This window comes from Sinocyclocheilus anshuiensis, unplaced genomic scaffold (genome assembly GCF_001515605.1).
Source record: "Sinocyclocheilus anshuiensis isolate Anshui unplaced genomic scaffold, SAMN03320099.WGS_v1.1 scaffold3390, whole genome shotgun sequence".
Lineage (NCBI taxonomy): Eukaryota > Metazoa > Chordata > Actinopteri > Cypriniformes > Cyprinidae > Sinocyclocheilus > Sinocyclocheilus anshuiensis.
This window is the reverse complement of record NW_015541090.1, coordinates 84,278-105,138: the sequence shown is the minus strand read 5'-3', so window position 1 is coordinate 105,138 and position 20,861 is coordinate 84,278. Positions and strand designations below refer to the sequence as shown.

The 20,861-nt window shown below is 38.7% G+C and overlaps 2 protein-coding genes across 2 annotated transcripts in view; one reads left to right on the top strand and one right to left on the bottom strand.

The window, feature by feature from the left end:
- Window positions 1-7,751: 7,751 nt before the first annotated feature.
- Window positions 7,752-11,394, top strand: LOC107690735 (histamine H3 receptor-like). The gene is made up of 3 exons (XM_016489143.1): window positions 7,752-8,302; window positions 8,385-8,551; window positions 9,609-11,394. Exons 1-3 carry the CDS (start codon window positions 7,921-7,923, stop codon window positions 10,518-10,520), a joined length of 1,461 nt encoding a protein of 486 aa, XP_016344629.1. The 5' UTR covers window positions 7,752-7,920; the 3' UTR covers window positions 10,521-11,394.
- Window positions 11,395-11,555: 161 nt separating this feature from the next.
- The window catches only part of LOC107690730 (vacuolar protein sorting-associated protein 35), a 36,349-nt gene continuing 27,043 nt past the window's right edge, over window positions 11,556-20,861 (bottom strand). Inside the window, exons 14-17 of the mRNA XM_016489136.1 lie at window positions 18,930-19,109; window positions 18,466-18,705; window positions 14,608-14,751; window positions 11,556-12,576 (exon numbers count right to left, since the gene is read on the bottom strand). Coding sequence (XP_016344622.1) covers window positions 12,397-12,576; window positions 14,608-14,751; window positions 18,466-18,705; window positions 18,930-19,109 — 744 coding nt within the window. The 3' untranslated portion in view covers window positions 11,556-12,396. The remainder of the gene's footprint in view (window positions 12,577-14,607; window positions 14,752-18,465; window positions 18,706-18,929; window positions 19,110-20,861) is intronic.

Genomic DNA, 20,861 nt, shown 5'->3' with positions numbered 1-20,861 from the left:
TTGGGCTTGCTTTTTTGCAAATTCCAAGTGTTTTCATGTGTCTTCACTGAGGAGAGGATTGAGTCTGGCCACACCGGCATAAAGCACAGATTGGTGAAGTGTTGCAGCGTTGTGTAGGAAAAGGAAAGGAAAGGACCTGACATGTGGCCAAGTATGGTGTCACATACTTGGAATTTGTGCTCTGCATTTCACAGCAGTGAGTAGTGAACAAACACACACACACACCCAGACCAGTGGGCAGCCAATGCTGCGGCACCCAGGAAGCAGTTGGGGGTTCAGCGCCTTGCTCAAGGGTCTCACCTCAGTCGTGGTATTGAAGGTGAAGAGAGCGCTGGTTATTCACTCCCCCCACCGACAATCTCTGGCGGACCTGAGACTCGAACCCGCGACCTTCAGGTTACAAGTCCGACTCTATCCATTAGGCCACAACTGCCTGTAGGGTTCTCCTATCTCCACATATGATCATGGAGCTCAACTAGAGTGACCATCAGCTTCTTGGTCACCACTCTAACCAAAGCCCTTCTCCATCAGTTGCTCAGTTTGGCCAGGAGGCCAGCTCTAGGAAGAGTCCTGGTTGTTCCAAACGTCTTCCATTATGGATAATGGAGGCTACGTGCTTCTGTGAACCTTCAATGAGCATAATTTTTTTCTGAACTCTTCCCCAGATGTGTGGTTTGATGCAATCCTGTCTCTGAGCTCTACAGGCAGTTTTTTGACCAGCTTGGTCTTTGCTCTAATATGAATTTTCAGCTGTTAGACTTTTTATTAAGACATGTGTGCCTTTCCAAATCATACCCAGTCAATTGAATTTGCCACAGGTTAGCTTCACTCAAAGTGTGGTAACATTTACAAGCAAAATTAATGCCCCTGAGCTAAATTTCAACTGTCCCAGATAAAAAAAGTAATTTAAAGCAGTTTAATATAAGGCTGCAACATAACAATACATGAAAAAAGAAGCAAAGCACTGTATATAGGGGGGAAAGGCCGACTCTCAGTGGTGTGAATAGTCAGAGTCCCTGCAGAGGTGGAGAGTGAACACATTAGCTCTATCAGATACCTCAAGATCCATCATGTTTAAAAGTCACCACCAATCAAATGCTGATGGTAGATTGATGCTTGATATTCAGGGATTTATGTGTAATTTTTCCTGCACCTATTGAGAAATCTTAAAAAAAAAAAAAGATTAAGACAGCTGGTGGGCAAATTTACATACCGGTAATAACTATTTCTCTCCTTGCAGAGACCGTAGCCCATTATACAGCAAACTCAAATTAGAGACCAAGAAGGTGCTGACTCAGCAGAGTGGTTGTTTTTTTTTTCTTTTGAAAAGCTAGTCAGTATGATTGTAAAAACACTGACTGAAAAATTAGCTTGAATATGAGTGGGGATGAAATGTTAAAAGAGATTCACTAATGCTTTCTATCAGGATGTCCATCCATACTAATTACACATTACATGCTGACATATTTATCTATAATATAAAAACAATATCTATGCATAATTATAAGCAGCTACCCAAAATAAATACACATTAAATAGTGTTGCACACTAAAGATTCTTTATTTTTATAATTGATTCCATGAAGAACATTAAACATCCACAGAAACTTTCCATTCCACAAAAATGCTCTTTAGATTTTAAAATGTTCTTCACACTAAGACACTGTTCACTGAAAGGTTCTTTGGGCAATGAAAAATGGCTCTTCTATGGCAGCACTGCAAAAACACCCTTTTGGAAACTTTATTTTTAAGAGTGTGGTAAAGCTACTTTGAAACTGTAGCCTGCCAAGCTAAAATATCCATTTTAATATGCATATGTATGTATTTTAATATGTATGTATATCATTTAGGCAAGTTGCTTTTAATTACATTATTGTTGTTGATATTATGAAATGGACTATGACTTGTTGGAGAAGTATTTTGTTACTGGTACTTGTATTTCACTTAAGGCTAGACTACGTGACTAAAAATATAAACCTTACAGTATGATACTATGTCATGCTACTTTAAAAAGATTGCATTTATTTGTTACTGGCCTGCATGGATATAAAGTATGTTATAGTATTAGTCAGTATTTAAGCATGCAATTACTCACTACTGTAAAATGTGACCCAACATTCTTGTAAAATGTGACTGGGTAATTTTGGGTAATTATGGCTTGATGGCTTTAACTGTCTAGAGAGTTTTATTTTTTCTGAGACTAATCATACATTATTCAGTAATTGATGACTCAAGAGTCACTCGTCTCGTCCTCTAATTAGGCCACAAATGCACCTGTTGCATGTGCTGTAGGATCATTCAAAGCATTTGAAGGACACTGGAACACAAGCACACTTGCTTTCATGTTGACCTTATGCCTATTCATAAGCATGCAATAACAAAACTGCTATAGTGTGACTGTAGATGTAAACTTCAATCAAGCCTTTAATGGTCATATGAGGGTAAAGCTTGTACAATGAGAATGAAACATAATGGAGAGCAAAACCTCTTACAGGAGGAAGATAAAGGACTGACTAAATGAGAAAAAAGTGAAGTATGGAGCAGTAGAAGAGAACCTAGAAATGACTAACATTCAGTAGGTTCAGCACAAGCCCTCTTGTGATTCACCACTCTATTTCTCTACAACCACTCGCCACCCTTGCAGGTGCAATTACCCTACACCTCCATTTCCCCAGAACCATGCTTGCCTATAGCTACAGCCCCTAAAAGCAAGTCCTTCAACCCACATACTGTAGCTGCCAATCTCCCAACACCTCCTCCATAAGCACCAGCAGTGCTGACATCCTCCAAGCCAAACATACCGACCTCAGTGGTGTAGTTATCTGCAGGTTACCAAAAGTTGAGGCAGAGTAGAGGACTTTTGTGGAGTGGTAAGTGAAACACCTACAAATCAATGCCATAAACAACTGAACTTGTGTGGATTCAAGAGGAAAAGCATTCAAACTATCCCTTGACTATAATGAGAATTATGTACATTTGCATTTGGTCCTTTAGCAGATGCATTTATCTAAAGTGACTAACAAATGAGGAACATCACACGCAATTGGGAACATTTCCCAATTGCTTGTCACATGACACACCGCAGCCACGAAAACACTGTATGACAGATGGATCGCTTTTATTTAGTTTTTCCTTGTTTATTCAAAATATTCACACACTTGCTTCCCATGTCATCAACTACCTGATATTCCGATTCACAAATACATGTAAGTGAGTGTGTTGTGTCGTTTAAAAACCGTCATAAATGAGCTTGATCGTGATCTATAATGTGAGACGGGCGCCGCCATGTTTGTTCACGCTGCAGAGTCCTGTCAGTCTAATTACAGCATGTGAATTCATCAATTTCTCCCAAAACACATGCAAGTGACTGGTGAACTGGGAGAAGAATTGAGTAAACTTTATAGTTACTTACCCTATGTGTATCTGATATAAATTAAATACATCGGCAAATTATATTTGAATGGATTTTTATTGCTGCTTCCATAGACATCCGTGTGTATTTTACAAACTCTAAATGTATTGTTTTACTAGTACTTATGTGTATTTAAATGTCTGAAACCTAAATTAAACATTATGTGGTTAAAAACACTGCAATTATATGACAAGTGCAGAGCGAGTCTCAGCGCCAGCCAAAGCCGAACATGATGTCACTTTGTAGGCAAAAACCCGGAAGCGAGTTAGCATTTTAGCACTTTCGGTTCCATCTTCCCAGAGTCAATGGGTTTTTTGAATGGGAGTTTGGTTAAATCCCCTAAAATAAGGTCCGTGGTTCACACAAGCTCAAGATACTTTCACGTTTTATTCTACGACATAAAACACACCAGTTACACCCCACTCCCGATTTTTTAAAAAGGTTACGTTTCTTAAAAAAGACGGTTGCTAACAAGTTGCTAAATGGGACTACAGACGCTGTCGGAGACATTAAACGCCATCACGCCAAACAGTTCATTTACAGCATATTCCAATTGTAGTATAATTTATAGTACAATTAAGTAGAATAACCAATTAATAGTTTACCGCATTTTACATTGTTGTTTGACAATGTTTTTTTTGCTTTGCCCCAAAATTCAACACAAGTCTTTGGATGGAAGATGCTCGTTTTATCGCTTACTGATAAGGAGACGCTGGGTTCGTACCATGAGTAAACTCATATGATTATTCCATGTAAACACCACATTTACTGGCTTAGTCACGTTGAAAGTGAAACTTTAACAATTCATAGTGCTTAAAGCCACGTTAAAATTAAATGTTTACGGCCACAAGCAGGCAGCTGTTAGAAAACATATAGATTGTGTATTTTCTAGAAGCAAGGATAAAATAACATTTTGTGTACCCATCCTAACAAAACGATAGATGTCGAAGGCGAGCGACCGTGGAAGTGTAGGCCTAGTTCGTTTATAGCCTAAGTTTAGCTTTTAAGTTCTGGCGCTTTTATTTTGGCTTCAAAATTCATAAAAGTTATATTATTTTGTGAAGATTATCTTGATGGACAAAACGTGTAAGTTTCATGAACTATGATGTGATGCTAACAGCCGATCTGCCTACAAAGTGACGTCATAGTTCCCCCACCCTCTTCCCAGGGGCACAGAAATAAAAAACCGTACCGCTCAAAGGGTTAAGTGAATTCACAATTTTTTTTGTCTTACAGTGCATAGAAGGGTGAACACTGGGTTCTGTGCATTCGGAATAATGTGTTCAGAACCTTTTGTATTTGTGTGTGTATACAGTCTCTTTTTGTCTAGGTCTCTTCTATTTCACTTCCATCCAAGTTGAGTATCTGACAAATAAACATTGTATTTTATACTTATTCTAATATTTAACTTAAAGGTATTGTTCACCCAAAAATGAAAATTTGCTTACCCTCAGGTCATCTAAGATGTAGGTGAGTTTGTTTCTTCACAGTTTTGAAGAAATTAAGCATCACATCACCAATAGATCCTCTGCAGTGAATGGGTGCCATCAGAATGAGAGTCCAAACCGGTGGATTATTGTGATGTTTTTATCAGCTGTTTGGACTCACATTCTGACGGCACCCATTCACTGCAGAGGATCCAATGTTGAGCAAGTGATGTAATACTAAATTTCTCCAAATCTGTTCTGATTAAGAAACAAACTCATCTAAATCTTGCATGGTCTCAGGGTGAGTAAATGTTCAGCAAATTATCATTATCATTCCTTTAAAGCACGCAACAAAACTTTGTATATGTATAAAAAAGAAATTCGTATAAAAAAGGAGTTTGGGCAGAAATGGGTTTTTCATTTTCTTTCTCTCTTTTGTGAGAAGGATGCCTGCTTCCTGTGAGGAAATATGTGAAGGCCAAGTGAAACTGATGAACAGGAAGACCAAAAACCTCAGCCTATAATTATGTGCTGCTTCCAAAAGCGTCATTCATGTGATATGCCTATGGTCCCCACTTCTTGTAATTAACATGAATTAGTGAATGAGGTGAACGGAGAGGGAGAGAGAGTCTATGATGATGTAAGTGGGTGGGGAGAGAACACATCTGTTACTGTTTGGCATAACACAAGCACCATGATTATGATTATCTGTTTTGGTGAATTCAAGTAGGTTTTGTACCATCTTGTTATTGTCTATATTCCCTTCATACCCAGATGTTTCTCAATGATGGTCAAACAGATGATTGATAGAAGGCGAGCATCAACAATATTTTGCACATCTCAACTTTGCATCAGTGCATTGCTGTTCATATTGTTCATTTCATTTCAGTTTCTTTTGTGTGTCATCTCTCAGCACATCTGTACCCAGAAATGTGCTTTGTGCATGAATCTTTCACTTTCACGCTCTCATAAAGTCTCTCATTACTCTGTCACTGAAAGACCACAGGGTGTTCCACAGATATGCTTTTGTGCTTTCGAAGACAACGATAATGGAACTACAGATCCAGAAAGGAATATGACGAGTCACAATGTCCCAAGTCTAAATGAGACGCTCACTCATAAAAGCTCAAATGCTCCCTATTTCTGCAGTCGGTTCATTCACCACAGACCATATTTACATTGTCTTTGCTTGCTGTTCTCTGACCTGTAATATGATTTCATAAAAGGATGTCAGATAGGACTCAGACAGAATGATTACACTCTATTCAGAGACTGACTGACAAGAACTATTTTCTTAGAAGTGCATTATTTGAATACAAAAGCTAAATGGCTTTATTGCACATGAAATTATTTATGCAATGGATATTGGGACATGCAAAGGACATGCATAATTAAAAGCAACAATGCACAGAGTTTCGCCAAAAAAAAAAAAAGCCCATGGTTCTCTATAGGAGCAGCTGTGTATTTTACATGCAGTTGCTCATTAGTCCTGGCGTGGCTTTCATGTCGCATTAGTAGATTCTCAAGAGATGTGACATTTAAATCTCCATTAATTTATTTGACCTTCCTGGGTATTTATTTGAATTCTTTGCAGTTCATTTCAGGCACAGTGTTTTTAATTATGACAAAACTCAACCTGTCAGACATCACATTTTGGTTTTAGTGAGACAGCAAGAATTAAATGTCACCCGCTATTTCAGATTCCTTTAAGGCAAGGTATGACAGGGTAATCTCCCAAAGTAAACAATGCTATTCGCAACAAAACCTGCTGTTTACTCTGCTGTTGTGTTTGGGGTAAGATGCATTCTATTGATGGTATATTTTACCTCCCTGCGTGTCTGAGGATCATCTCCAAGATACAGTGCTACATCAAGAGGCTTAAACAGCATCAGCAAATGGATTAAAATATGACCCGCTAACATTCAACAGCCTAATCTTGTCCTTGCTGGTCCTAGAGTAGGTGGTTTTAGAGAGATTTTAGCTATTTTTCAGATGGTCGGGATTGGAAACACATTAAACAGCCAAGGCTAACAAACCATTTTAGGCTGGTTTAAGCTATTCTCCTTTTGAACAGAGCAGGACACGTGAGATTTCAAATCATTGATTTTTGAGCAAGTTTAATGAGGCATGTGGTGGGAGGTGGTGATGCAGCAAACTGGGCTGTTATCACAGAGATGCAGAACATCGATGACAACACAAGAGCTGGGCGTTTGACACTCTTAAAGGGGTCATATGATGCTTTTTTAAAGATAATTATTTTGTGTATTTGGTGTAACAGAATATGTTGACATGCTTTAATGTTCAAAAAACACATTATTTTTCAAATACTGTACATTATTGCATCAGATCAGGGCAGGGTGAGTGTTTTCTCTTCTATGGTGACAGGCAGACACATATTGAGCAGCAAACACACTCTCTCTCTCTCTCTCTCTCTCGCTCGCGCGCGCACACGCACACACACACACACACACAGGTCGTCCATAAAATGCATTGCTGTTCTGTTCTAAGTCATCTTAAAGATTCCTAAATGCATCTACTTTCGGAAGGCCAAATAAAGTGCTTTTGCTTTCGCCTAGAAACACACAGCGTCTCCCTGACATGGCTGCTTCAACACTAACTGCGGTTACTGAAACCACGCCTTCTTTCTTTGGTGCACATTTGGGCGGCATTATGCAAATATTTCCACATAGTGGCGTAGATATGTGGGGGCGTGTTAGAACGAGCCGTTTTAGGGGGGCGTGGCAGAGTCTTACCTTTGATAAAGAATATCTCTTTGGTTTTGAGACTTTAGTCTTTGCAACTTCAGGGATCTTATCTATTCACGAACAGCTTGTAACACTCCAAAGAGAAATGAAAACTTGAAATCGCATCATATGACCCTTTAAGTAATCCTGGATGAACACGTCTAACGCAGTCATCGACATCAGACCGAGCAGCGTTAAATAAGCAGCCAATGAACGCTTTGTTCCCCGTCAGTATAAAAACCTGTGGTCCCCCGCACCGCTCGCTGAACTGTGAGTGAGCAGCTGACGGTGACGGTGGGGCGCGCGAATGGCTCGGCAGCTTTTACGCGTTGACTGTCATGCATAATTGCTTGTTGACGGATGAAAGCGGCGGCAACACCATGCAAACCTCTTTATTGTCCGCGGCACACTCTCCCGGGATACCTACAGCTGTTTCATTCATGTGGAAATCAGGAAATCCGCAGTCGCCCAACTGGACTGGGCTGGAGAGAGAAAACGCGACGAGTCTCGGCGACTTGGACGCATTTGAGAACCGACGCGCGCAGTATGGCCAGTTTTCTCCATCCACCTCAATATTCATTACTGTGCTTATGACACTGCTGGTGTTCGCCACAGTCCTGGGGAACGCGCTTGTGATTTTAGCTTTTGTGGTTGAGAAAAGTTTACGCACACAAGGCAACTTTTTCTTTTTAAACTTAGCCATCGCGGACTTTCTTGTCGGTGAGTGGCATTGATGACTGTTTGTATTTCAGCTTTGGTATTAAGTGTCCTTTAAGTGCATGTGTGTTTAATGGATTTTCAGGCGGGTTTTGCATCCCCGTGTATATTCCCTATGTCTTGACGGGTGAGTGGAGACTGGGCAGAGGTCTGTGTAAACTGTGGCTGGTGGTGGATTATATGCTGTGCACCGCCTCAGTCTTCAACATCGTGCTCATCAGTTTCGACAGGTTTCAGTCCGTCACTAAAGCGGTGAGTACTGCGCAAAACACACAGACTGTGCTGGTAATACAAATAGACTATACATTCATTCTCTTTGAAAAACGCCCAATTTGTCCAAATCTGTGTTGGAGAATGCCAATCCAAACTAATGAGACTGGACCACCAGTGACCACTGACAGAAACGGCAACAAAATAAAAGAATGTAGCTACGTAGGCTATTATTACCTCAGTTTTTACATAGATTACTGAGCACAGAATAATAGCTCACAGAGATGACAAGTAACACACTGAACCTATATCTCTTTCCAACTTTGTATGAAATTTTCTGACGTGGAACACAAACATTAATATTTCGTGTTTTGCGGAAGAAGAAAAAAAGACAGTACAGCTTTAGAACGATATGAGGGCGACAGCGTTTTCATTTTTGGGTGAAATATTGTCTTAAATGTTTTAAAAGTACAGAGTACAGTATAGAGATAAAATTTTATTGGTCCATTAAAGGCACTTTTATGTGGAAAAACACTGTTTTTGAACAAATCAGATTAACAAGTAAATTATAAATTAGTATAAATATAGCTACATAGACTACAACATTAGAATATTGATGGAAATAAGTAGCATAATGATACATGTTTTAATACTTTTAGAATAAAACATAATGGTATAATAACGTTGAAAATGAGAAACGTCAATTTTGCATGTGGTCTCCACATAAAAAACGAGTATAAACAGTTTCATTCAGGAGTCAGCTGGTCACATTCAGATGAAGAGGAATGTTTTGATACATCATCACATGTACATAATAATTTGGACAGACACAATGAGTGCAGACCTACAAATGCCATGCACACGTTACCATTTAACAATCACCTGTCAACATTTATTTATATCCTATTATGCAGCAGCGCACAAAAGCGTGAATCCCCTTGCTTCTGCCTCAGATATAAATGCAATGTGACGTCCATTTAATCATAAAATGTAATTATTTCAGCTGGCAGCCAGGGAAAAGATGATATATTTTATCTATCTATCTATCTATATGCCTAAATGTAATGCATATTAAATCAATTATAAATCTGTGTTCCAGGTGAGTTACCGTTGTCAGAAGGGCATCACTAGAGAGGCTGTTTTGAAGATGCTCTGCGTGTGGCTGGCAGCGTTCCTTCTTTATGGTCCAGCTATTATCAGCTGGGAACACATCGCAGGAGGAAGCGTAGTGCCAGATGGAGAGTGCTATGCCGAATTTTACTTCAACTGGTATTTTCTGATGACTGCCTCCACTGTCGAGTTCTTCACACCTTTCATAAGCGTCACTTACTTCAACCTCAGCATTTACATCAACATCCGCAACAGATGCGCAGTGAGGGAAGAACAGCCGACTTCTATTCGGCTTAGGAGCTTCAAGATGAGGCCAGTCGGAACCGGAGATGTACAGCGTGTGTTTTTTGTGAGGCCTGTCGAGGAAAGGGAGGTCAACTTGTCCTCAAGGTCACGGTGCTGCCGGTTACCTTCTACCGCAAAGGTGTCTGCTGCAGAGTTTGGTAACGTCAGACAGACTAAACGAAGAGACAGCACAATCGCAGACTTGCCTCCTCTGCAGGTCGGGGACCGGATCCTGACATCCAGTGAGGCACAGTTTCATTACGTGGATCATTCGGCTGGATCACACAGACACCGTCCTGATATGGTTGCCAGTCTAGCCAGCCGCTTTCGCCTGTCTAGAGATAAAAAGGTGGCAAAGTCTCTAGCTGTAATTGTTTGTGTTTTTGGACTCTGTTGGGCACCCTACACACTGCTGATGATCATTCGGGCAGCATGTCACGGTCAGTGCGTCCAGCACTACCTTTATGAGATCTCGTTCTGGCTGCTGTGGATAAACTCATCCATCAATCCAATCCTGTATCCTCTGTGCCACAGCAGCTTCAAAAGAGCCTTCAGCAAATTACTGTGTCCGAGCAAAACAAAAATTCAACCTCAGAATATGGACCAGAAGTATTAAATTTATGAGGATGCCCGCATTTCCAAATAGGGCTTTTCTTTTTGTGCTTGTATCTAGCAGTACATTTTTCTTTGTGCACATGGTGAGTGAGTAGACCGAGATCTTTTATCTACATATTCAAACTCACATTTTTGTAAGAAATGGTGGGATAGCTATATTTCTTCCACATTCAATGATGAATTATTGACCTGTTTCATAAATTATGTATACATGACTGGAAGTGTCTAGCGCAGTGCCATGTTTGCCATTGTAAATATTTTTTTCTTTTTTCAAAATAAACTACTGGTGAAGTGATGATCATAATGACTATTATACCTCTCGAAACCACAGTCTGCAATGAGAACAACTGAGATATCTCAAACCATGCTGTTCGTGATGATTGTATACTGATTCTACATGACCGATGCACAGGGATTGCTGGCGAAGCCTGTAGTTCCCCTAGCAACTGTGGGACAGACTAAATACAGAGAAACAGGACTCATTTCTTATAATCATATCAAGATAACTAATTTATCCTGGATTATTTCAGGGCTTAAAGCAAAGTCTGAACACTTGTCTCTAATCAACGGAAATAAGATGTACAATGCATTAAGATTCTGTTCAAACACAGAGATATAGAACAACAAGAAAGAAAATCAACAGACAAATATACTTGCATGTATAAAATAACCAGTACCAATGTTTCTACCAGCATTCACTTGAAAATTTGGCTTCAATGCATGCTTATTAACAATAAGAATAACAGCTGAAGTCAGCATTAAAATTTCAAATTCAAATCTGTTTTCTAAATGCATGTTATAGATCTTATTGTCAACAATGTACATGTATCAAATTGTAATGTTTAATTAAAATGCCAGGATCATCTAGTGAAACGACAGACTTCTCTCACGTCTCAGACTTCTTTCAACAACTTAAAGATAGCAATTTTTTTTTTCTTTTTTGATAACCCATGTCACAATATGGAAGAAAATACATACTGCTTCTTCTGTTTTCATAGCGAATTTAATGACATTAATTCACACTTCTACAGGCACGTGGGGTTAATATCATTTTTTATTTGTGCAAATGCCATGAAATCAATGATATTTTGTTGTAACTGATTTACAATTAGATTATACATACAATATATGAAGGGAGGGGGAATCATAATTTAAAAAAAAAGGAGACAAGATGCAAGAGAAGGCTTCTGACATTGTTTCGATTCACAGCCACAGCTACTCATTCATTAATAGAGTCTATACACGTGTTCACCCATTCCACATATTAGTCAACACGCTGTCCCACTCCACCAAAGTGTCTGCCATAAAGTAAAAGGGTGAGAAACAAGACTATTCATTAGTTACACAAATGTCTTTAATTCAGCATGGCATTTAAAATATTAATGCTGAAAAAACGAAGTAGAATCAAGTGTAGGTCCTCTAAATGAAGACCATAACAATGCATGTCTCAATAAAGCTCTGCCTTTTTTTTCCTCCAGTTTGGCTGGTGGGGCAAGAAAGTGGTGTAGCAACACTAAAACTTGTTTTTTTTTTCTCTCTCTCTTAAATTTATAGCTTTATTCTTGCTCATTTGTATGGCAACAATAGTATCAAGAGGGAATGGTAGTCTGAAGGAAGAGCAGTGCATACACTGTTCTCTAACGACTGTTCTCACAAGGAAACGCCTCACGAAATGAGAAAGTGGAAGAAGGGAAGAGAGTAAAGCAGGCAGAGGATGAAAAACAACAGACAGAAAGTATGAGAGGAATGGGTAGAGAGACAGGTGGGTTTGGCTTTGTTTTTCCCCTGGCTGGAATACCCTGGTGTGCACATGTGGGCATATACATATATCTCTCTATGCGTGTGTACACAAATATAAATGTAAATGCGTGAGGCTCCTACAGCACCAACCCTTCGTAAGCAGGTCCCTCAGACTCGGGTGACTCTCTCTGCAGACGCAGGTGCTCCAGTGTATTGTGGAAGTGTTTGTTAATCTGCTCCGTCTCCTCGCTGGCCTCAAGGTTCGGGAGATCCTCGCGGATCTTCTGGATCAGCTGATTCAGGACTTGGACCGTCACCTGCAAACACGCACAGGTTGAGCAAATCCAGGCTGATGTGGATTTAAGCAAATTAAAGTGACAGAGAGACAGAAAGTAACTAACAAACAAACAGTGTTCAAGAGTTTGTTTTTTAATAACAAAGTGTGAGATTTTAAATCCCTGTGATTAGTTTATGTTTACTGACTATTATAATCATGTTAATTAGTTTGCACATATATTTCTAAAGCAGTATTTAAAAAAAAAAAAATGTATTTAGTGACGAAAGATCCAAACCGGTTTTTGTTTAGTGTATAATACAAAAATGGCAAGAAATGTCTAAGTTGTCCTCGTGGGCTGATAGAAAAAACCAATATACAATGCAAACACTGTAGTCATATTCTTAAACAAGTTAGTCTTATGAGCTGGTTCTATTTGTATTGAATTAAAACCATGCAGCGAGACCAGTGTAGGATGATTCATGAACAAATGACTCCTAGGACTAAAAACGAAGGTAAGAGGAGTTACTGACTGCATGTTATCATTATTTTCAATCAAAATGACGATGACAATGTGTTGTTAAAGATGCACTACCGTTCAAAAGTTTAGGATCAGTAAGATCGGTTTCAAATAAATGCTGTTCTTTTTAAACGTTCTATTAATCAAAGAATCCTAAACAAAATGCAGCACGGTTTCCACAAATTGTGTAGAAGCACAACCGTTTTCAACCTTGATAATAATACAAAATGTTTCTTTAACACCAAATCAGCACATTAGACTTATTTATGTGACACTAAAATTCAGCTTTCACTCTTAAAAATAAAGGTGCTTAAAAGGTTCTTCACAGCGATGCCATAGATGAACCATTTTTGGTTCCACAAAGAACAATTCAGTCAAAGGTTCTTTAAAGGACCATCTCTTTCTTACCTTTTTATAATCTGAAGAACCTTCTTTCGCCACAAAGAACCTTTTGTGAAACAGAAAGGTTCTTCAGATGTTAAAGGTTCTTTATGGAACATTTAGACAAAAAAGGTTCTTCTATGGCATCGTGAAGCACCTTTATTTTTAAGAGTGTTGCCATCACAAGAATAAATTACATATTAAAATACATTAAAATTGAAAACAGTTATTTTAAAATGTAATAATATTTCACAGTACTACTGCTTTTACTGCATTTTTCTTATTAAATGAGTGAGTGAGCATGAGACTTCTTTTTAAAAACATTACAGAAACCAAACTTTCCTCCAGAAAAGTGAAAGACATAAATTTCCATAGGAAAAGAAGAAATGGAAAATTTGCAGTATAGACAGTTCTGTTGATTATAATAACTGTGCTTATCTTGTTTCTATAAATGTGAGCGGCAGACATGGTGCAAAAACTGTGCCAGGCACAAAAGCACTCACTGAAAGCACTGTGAGCAATTTATCCAGACACGAGGAGACGAGCATCTCAGGTAAATTCACACACCCACACACTCTCACACTCAGAGACACCAGTGTCACATAAACACACAAAAATAACATTGGTGTCAAACTACGGATTTACGGCAAGCATTTGATTTCTGTCACTGTGTTGTACATAACCAAAAAACAATGAACAACATTACAATCATTGAAACATCCCAAACTCTGCTCTCCATTATAACACGTTAATGTCAGGAGAAACACTGACAGGTAATGTGTCAATGAAATGCAGCGTGGGAATTTGTTTTGGTTTTGATTCTCCCATTTATTTCCACGTTTAAAGTGGCCCTTGTCATAGGATGAAGTGCAGCTGTCAAGAGTGACCTCCGTGGCTGCCCTGTGGCCCCGATGTGCTCAGGCAAGTCCTGCCTCAATCTCCCTCAAATTGAACATGGATACAGATGCTTCCTCTCAGATAAATGCAAGTTAGGTATAATCTAGCGCTGCTTGTGACAGACAAAAATGTGGAGCACGGAGAGGGAAAGTGAGAATGAGAGAGACATGAGAACAGAGGAGAGACAGCAAAGAGAACAGGTTAAAGGAGAGCAAGTAATGAGAGGTATAAGAGAGTGGAGAAGAAGAAAGAGTGAAAGCGCATCTCTGGTCATACCGCATCATTCTCTCGCTCATAGAAGCAGATGTATCTGTTGAGGATCTCGATGAAGAGCTGAACTTGCAAGGACGGGTCCATGCACTGGTTCGCGATCTTCAGAGCCTTCTTCAAGCATTCCATCACCCTCCGCCCATCACGGATCTGACAACAGAGGGAAAAAAAACTGATTTCAGTTCTGACTGCAGTGAACAGCCTCAAATTATTCCCTTTTATCTTAGCAAAAGCCACTTAAGCCAGCTCCACTTTTCAGCGTATGGAGTTATGAATTGGATTGGGAAGCTCTGTTGTTAGGGGCAACACATACCTCCCAAGAACATGCTGTGGAGCTGAGAGAAGGAACACGGCATGATCCTATTTCTCCACATGCATTTATTAGTCACAAAAACATTGACTATCGATCCTTACTAAAAGAAAATAAGCACAATTGCCACATCGGGTCCCCTGTATTTAATGCCATTTCAAGGGGAGCTAATGTATTATTATTGATCACCGCAAAGGAGAACGTCAGTTACAATGCGCTATGTACTCTGTAGCAAAAAAATGACATGTTGAAAATATACACATTTGACAATCTGCCCATGTCATGCAGTCATGATATATTCCAAAGGTATCATACAAAAGATGCTTTTAATTTAAACAGTGGACTTGCATAAAAGTGCAAAGAAAGTAGAAATAAATAACTAAAAACACTTACAGATTCAGATTCAATCGACGCGTTTCAGAAAGGCGGCGCATAGAGGAGAAACAATAATGTACAGTATGTGGACAATAATGTGGCTTCTGAACCTTAAACCGCATAAACACATTTCATTACACCAAATACACCAAATAATGTTCTTTTTAGCAGCATCATATGACCCCTTTAATTGTTAATGTTTTACAAAACAAAATATACTCCGTTCTGCATTTAATCACACTCAAAGTGTAATAGAACTTAAATTTAGTCATTGTTTACCATAATTTGCTAAAAAAGATATCAATTCACACAAAGAGATAAACAACTTTTGCTAAACAGAAGCATTACAATTTTGTACACAAACGCAAAAAAAAAAAGACTGTTAAAGATAGGGATGCTCCGATACCATATTTTTGGTACTTGTCGATACCGAGTACCGATACCGGTATTTTCATTGTATTTGTACATTTTTTAAATATTGGGTACAGAAACCGAAAGAATATGTAATGTTAGTTGGTTAACTTTATTTATCAAATAGATATATCCTTCAGTTATTTTCACACTTAAATATGCCCATTAAAATGTTTTAGTTACTTTCACTGTTCATTGTTTTGCTCTATGGTACATCATCTTTAATTTAATTGCATTAGAGCTGCTCCATTGCAGTGGCTCACTAAGTTATAAAGTCAGTTATAAATCTTTCAGAAATATAAGTAGCGTTTTTTCATCTGAAACGTGCTGTGACATGCGCAACGCTCGCACGTATTTGTATTGGTGCAGAATGAGAGGGACAAGTACAGCCTAGTGCATTTCACACTGGCTGATAGTTTAACTTTCGCCATAAAGTCGTGTATGCTTAAGGTTGAAAATAAATGTTGTTTATAGTGAATGCCACTATAAATGTTGTTTTATAATTACGATTTAGTTTTAATCCAAATGATGCGTGTGCTAAGTGAGCGAATGTCAAAGTTCACACAACAGAAGTGCGCGCGCTCTCTCTCTCTCCCTACCGTTAAGTAACTTGCATTGTTTTACTGGTTTTTGACATGCGACCGAACTACAAACTTTCCAGTGATGTCTGTGAGAAAGATATATTCACTCGACAAGCTCGCGCATCTGCGCCGCCGCGTGCTCAATCCACTCAGCGTGATTTGTTTATCAGCTCGTGCACATCAGCTATACAGGCGTTAATACTGAATGTTTAACATTATATTCATTGCATACATATACTTCGTAGACATCCTTAATCTCTAATAACTCCATTGTGCTGTCTGTTGTCGGTGTTTCTTTGTCTGAATACGGCACTTATCACAAGCTGTGTGGTATCGGCGTTTGGTATCGGGGCATTTTAATGAGTACGAGTATGAATACAGGAGCTCAGTATCGGATATATCAGATATATCATCTGATTTTTTCAAAAGTTTTAATTATCACATTGGCTTTTAAGTATTGGAATCAAACTTTTTATTTTGACAGCGCCGAGAACTCGTGCTGAATTTTCCCTCTTTAATAGTTTACTGTCTTTGGTTTAAAGTTCTGTCTAACAATTAAAAGGCAAAGCTTTCAAATACTACCTGCATTCAGTAATTCTTTGTCTTTGAATATGTAATAAAGATTAATGCCACAAACCTCACAGAGTGATTGTAGGGATCAGCATGTGTGCAGTACACCTGTCTAAACAAAATGCCTAAAAAAAAAATAAAATGCCCAAACAAGCAGCTCCTTCTGGAGTGATGAAACCAACCCTGACAACCTGCAGCACTCTTTAAAGGAGGATAAATATTAAGTAGAAAGATGAACACATGGCGTTCACAGCCACAGCTCTGCACTGGTGCAATGCAGGAGCTGGCCACGTCTCAGCACGAATCAACTCACAAAAAATCATTAGGACTGAATCCAAGAATGTCTATTATATGTAATGGATGCATGTGTGCTATGAGTGCAACAGATCCCCCTACAGCTAAACTAGCAGTATGGGATAAATTAATAGCATGTAATATGACTTACAACTTCTGCAGATATGTTTTATTCACAACTATAAACAAATAACCTCTAAAACCTTTGAAACAGGAGCAGTTTTAAAGGAACAATATGTAACATATTTACTGTACTGAAGTATAAAACGACTAATGTTTTCAGAGATTTAGAAAACATGCCAAGTTGAAATATTGTCTTCTCAGAAAACAGTGCTACAGCGTACGTAGAAATATCCGTTCCGGGACAGTGTTTCTGTTTATATTCTGGCCTGCATGATCCCGTCCACTGCCAATTATCCCACTAGTTCTACACCCCGGGTTGCCAGTTGGCGGGCAAATACAGCATGCTGCAGCCAAGGAAGCCAGCAAACGAACTGGATCAGAGATAGCAGATTTTACTGGACCTAACAATCCTCGATCCATCTAAAGAGCTCCATGACCTCGTTGGCTCGTTGCTTTCCACTGTCAATTGGGCAAACTGGGTTGGATGATTATGGTTAACATTCACACCCAGAATTCGGTTGTTAACACGAGTAACAGTCTTCTACAACTGAACTGACAACCTTCATTTTCAGGAGTTACACCTGCATTTTGAGAGAGTGCTTAGAAAAGCAGTGTGAACGGAGCCAGAGAAAAACTCAAAAATTCACACTTGTATATGAGGTCAAGATGCACAAGCAGTGAGGACGTCACATTCTGAACAAACTGTGTACAGCCTACACAAAATGCTACTTCTAAAATGAATCACCAAGTTTCACTGAAATCACTGGCAGATTCATTTACCATTGTGAGCAATTTACCCTTAATTCTCACCTCAATACTAATGACTCATAAGAACATCTTCCACCTACAGCGTCTTGACAATAAAAAAACCCTCTAGAAAAGCTTTAAGCTTCCGAAATGACAGCAAATACCCGAATATCCGATTCCACTGAAACTCTCATTTTCATATCTAAAATAGCATGTTTCTCTGCTAAAACGCCCACAATAACATGCTGAGATCACACAGAATGACACTTGAAAATTGTCAGCACCTTATGTGCCATTTCATTGTAAGGTCATAACTTTGTTCAAGACTATTCAATGAGACTTACATAACCTGCAATCCAATTACAACTTAAGGTCAGTCTAATTCACAGTCCCAAAGGAACAACTAATTTTAGATTTCATTGGTCCTTTAAACTGTGGAAAACATTTACCAACCTCTTCTCCACTCTTGTCAGTGTTGCGTCCTGACCAGAAAAGGTGGGCACAAATGCTAACCGCACGACACTGGTCGGGTTTCTTCAGCAGTTTGGAGGCAGCCAGGGCACACTGGGTACGCAGGGGCTCATGGTTCTCTTCGCTGAAGCACCGCGTACGCTCAAACGTGCCAATGATCAGCGTAATGGCAGCCAGCTGAGCCTTCGAGTCGCTGATCTCATCTTCATACAGGGAGAAGGCCTTGGGACACACGCATGCAAAAATTAAAAGGCATTTCAGAAATAAAGTGTTGGGTGTGAGAGTGAGTGAATGCAAAGCAATATTCTTCTGATCTAGCCTTGCTCTCAGGCTATTACTGTATCATTGTGAATAGTAATGAACACGAGAGGCAAGGATAAAGAATCCAAACATGTTACTCATCTTGCTCGTGACCTATCAGGCATTTAATCAAAATGTTTCTCTACCTGAGACATGAACTCGTAGGCAACGGTTTCATGGTTCTCAAAGCCGATCTCTCCAGCCGCCAGAGCCCCCTGAAGGAAGAGCCTCAGGGGTAACTCCGCCAGCTCTGCTTTGATCAGAGCACTGATGGTCTGATGAGCGAATGAGAAAATCTTCTGACATTTCTTTTCCCATTTATCATCCTGTGGAAGAGAAAGATTGACATATATGTGAAAAAAATCTCTTCTATTATAAACTGTATTCTAACGCGAGTGCATTTCATAAGTGTGAAAGAACGGCAGATGAGGCTTCTGCAGCCATGTCCATAAGAAAAGGAAACTTCCATGAGAAATAAAAGGTGTACTTTCATTTCCTCACTACGGACGCCAAACTAAAACCTTTAAAGGGTTTACTAGGAATTCTAAGAAGGAATGCTTATCACTGTTTTCATAAATTACAGTTAATTAATTTATGGTAAATTTAATGATTAGAATTTTTATAGTTTCTGTATGCAACAGATGGGCTGCTGACCTCTTAGCTAACAAACAGCTATGTCAGAACTACCATGTGGATTACAACATTTGATTTATAGAAGGTTATCTTTTATATAAGTGTGTAATTACTCAGGGGTTTAGTTACCAAATCTAGTGAGCTCACTGAGCTGCCAACCTAAAATCTGAAAAAAAGAAATGTTTAATTCTCAATCAAACTGATAAAAAATAGTCCCCTCTAGTTAGAAGTGTTTTTTTTTCTACAAGACTAATGTCCCACATGCGAAAACCAAAATACTGCAAAGGTTTCAAACTGTATTTTCTAGGGACTCTGTGAATTATGCTTGGATTTTACCAAATGTATTTCTAAGTGCTGTTCATTTTTACTATACCCGTGTTATATGCAGTAATTTAGGAATTTTAATTTAGGAATATGCAGGAATTACTGAATTTACGAATTTTCACCCAGTTTTGTTCTGGTCAGAAATCAAGTTATTTAATTCTACAGACCAATTTATAGACGTCACAGTTCACATCACTTGCAGCTCTGCACGCATTGTGGTGGCAGAAAAACACTGATAACAAGTAGAGGGAAACGAGTAGAATCCATGGAATAAGATAAAAAATGCATTATTGTTCCTTTGGATGTCAGAATCGGAATGCAAAATATTTTTATAAAATACTGTAATCAAACACACCACTTGAAGCTAAACGCAGATGTATAAACGGACAGGATATGGATGAAAACTGCTGTGATTACCCTAAACAATAGCTTTACATAATATTCACATATTCAGACATATTGTATCAGCCCTACAGTTACAACATGAAATAGGCCTACTATTTAAACCTATAACATTTTACATAACATTTACCTATTTTAGCTCACAATTCTGACTTTTTTCTGGCAAATGCAGGGGTTAAAGCAAAAAAAAATCCTGAGCCTGAACTTTTTTCCGGGTTTGGGGGTTGCGGGGGCGGACACATACACAGAGTTATTTGGCAAACAAAAAAAAAGAACATTATTTGAAAATTATTTTCCTTGAAACTAACTAGTAACGTATCTGCCATTGCCATTAGCCCTTGACAGGCTCAGACTACAGATTATGGAGGGATATTTGAAACAGCAATACCAAGAAAGTTTACTCATTACAATATGGTGCAAACACATGTAACATTTAGGATGCTTTTGATATCAAGTTTTGCTGGTTAGCTTTGTCCTTGACAGGGTACAAGATGACCTACAATCTAAAACATTAAATTTCTGAAATTGTTTTGTTCAAAAGAAATAATAGTAAATTAAATACTAGGAAATGAATATAAAATAGGAAATATACAAAGACAGTTTACTACAGAAAACTACAGTTCAGTTTAAATAACAACAACAAAAACATTAAAATGGTCCATGAACTGGTAACTTAAACAGGGTTCGTACAACTACTGCAAAATAAAATTCCAGGACTT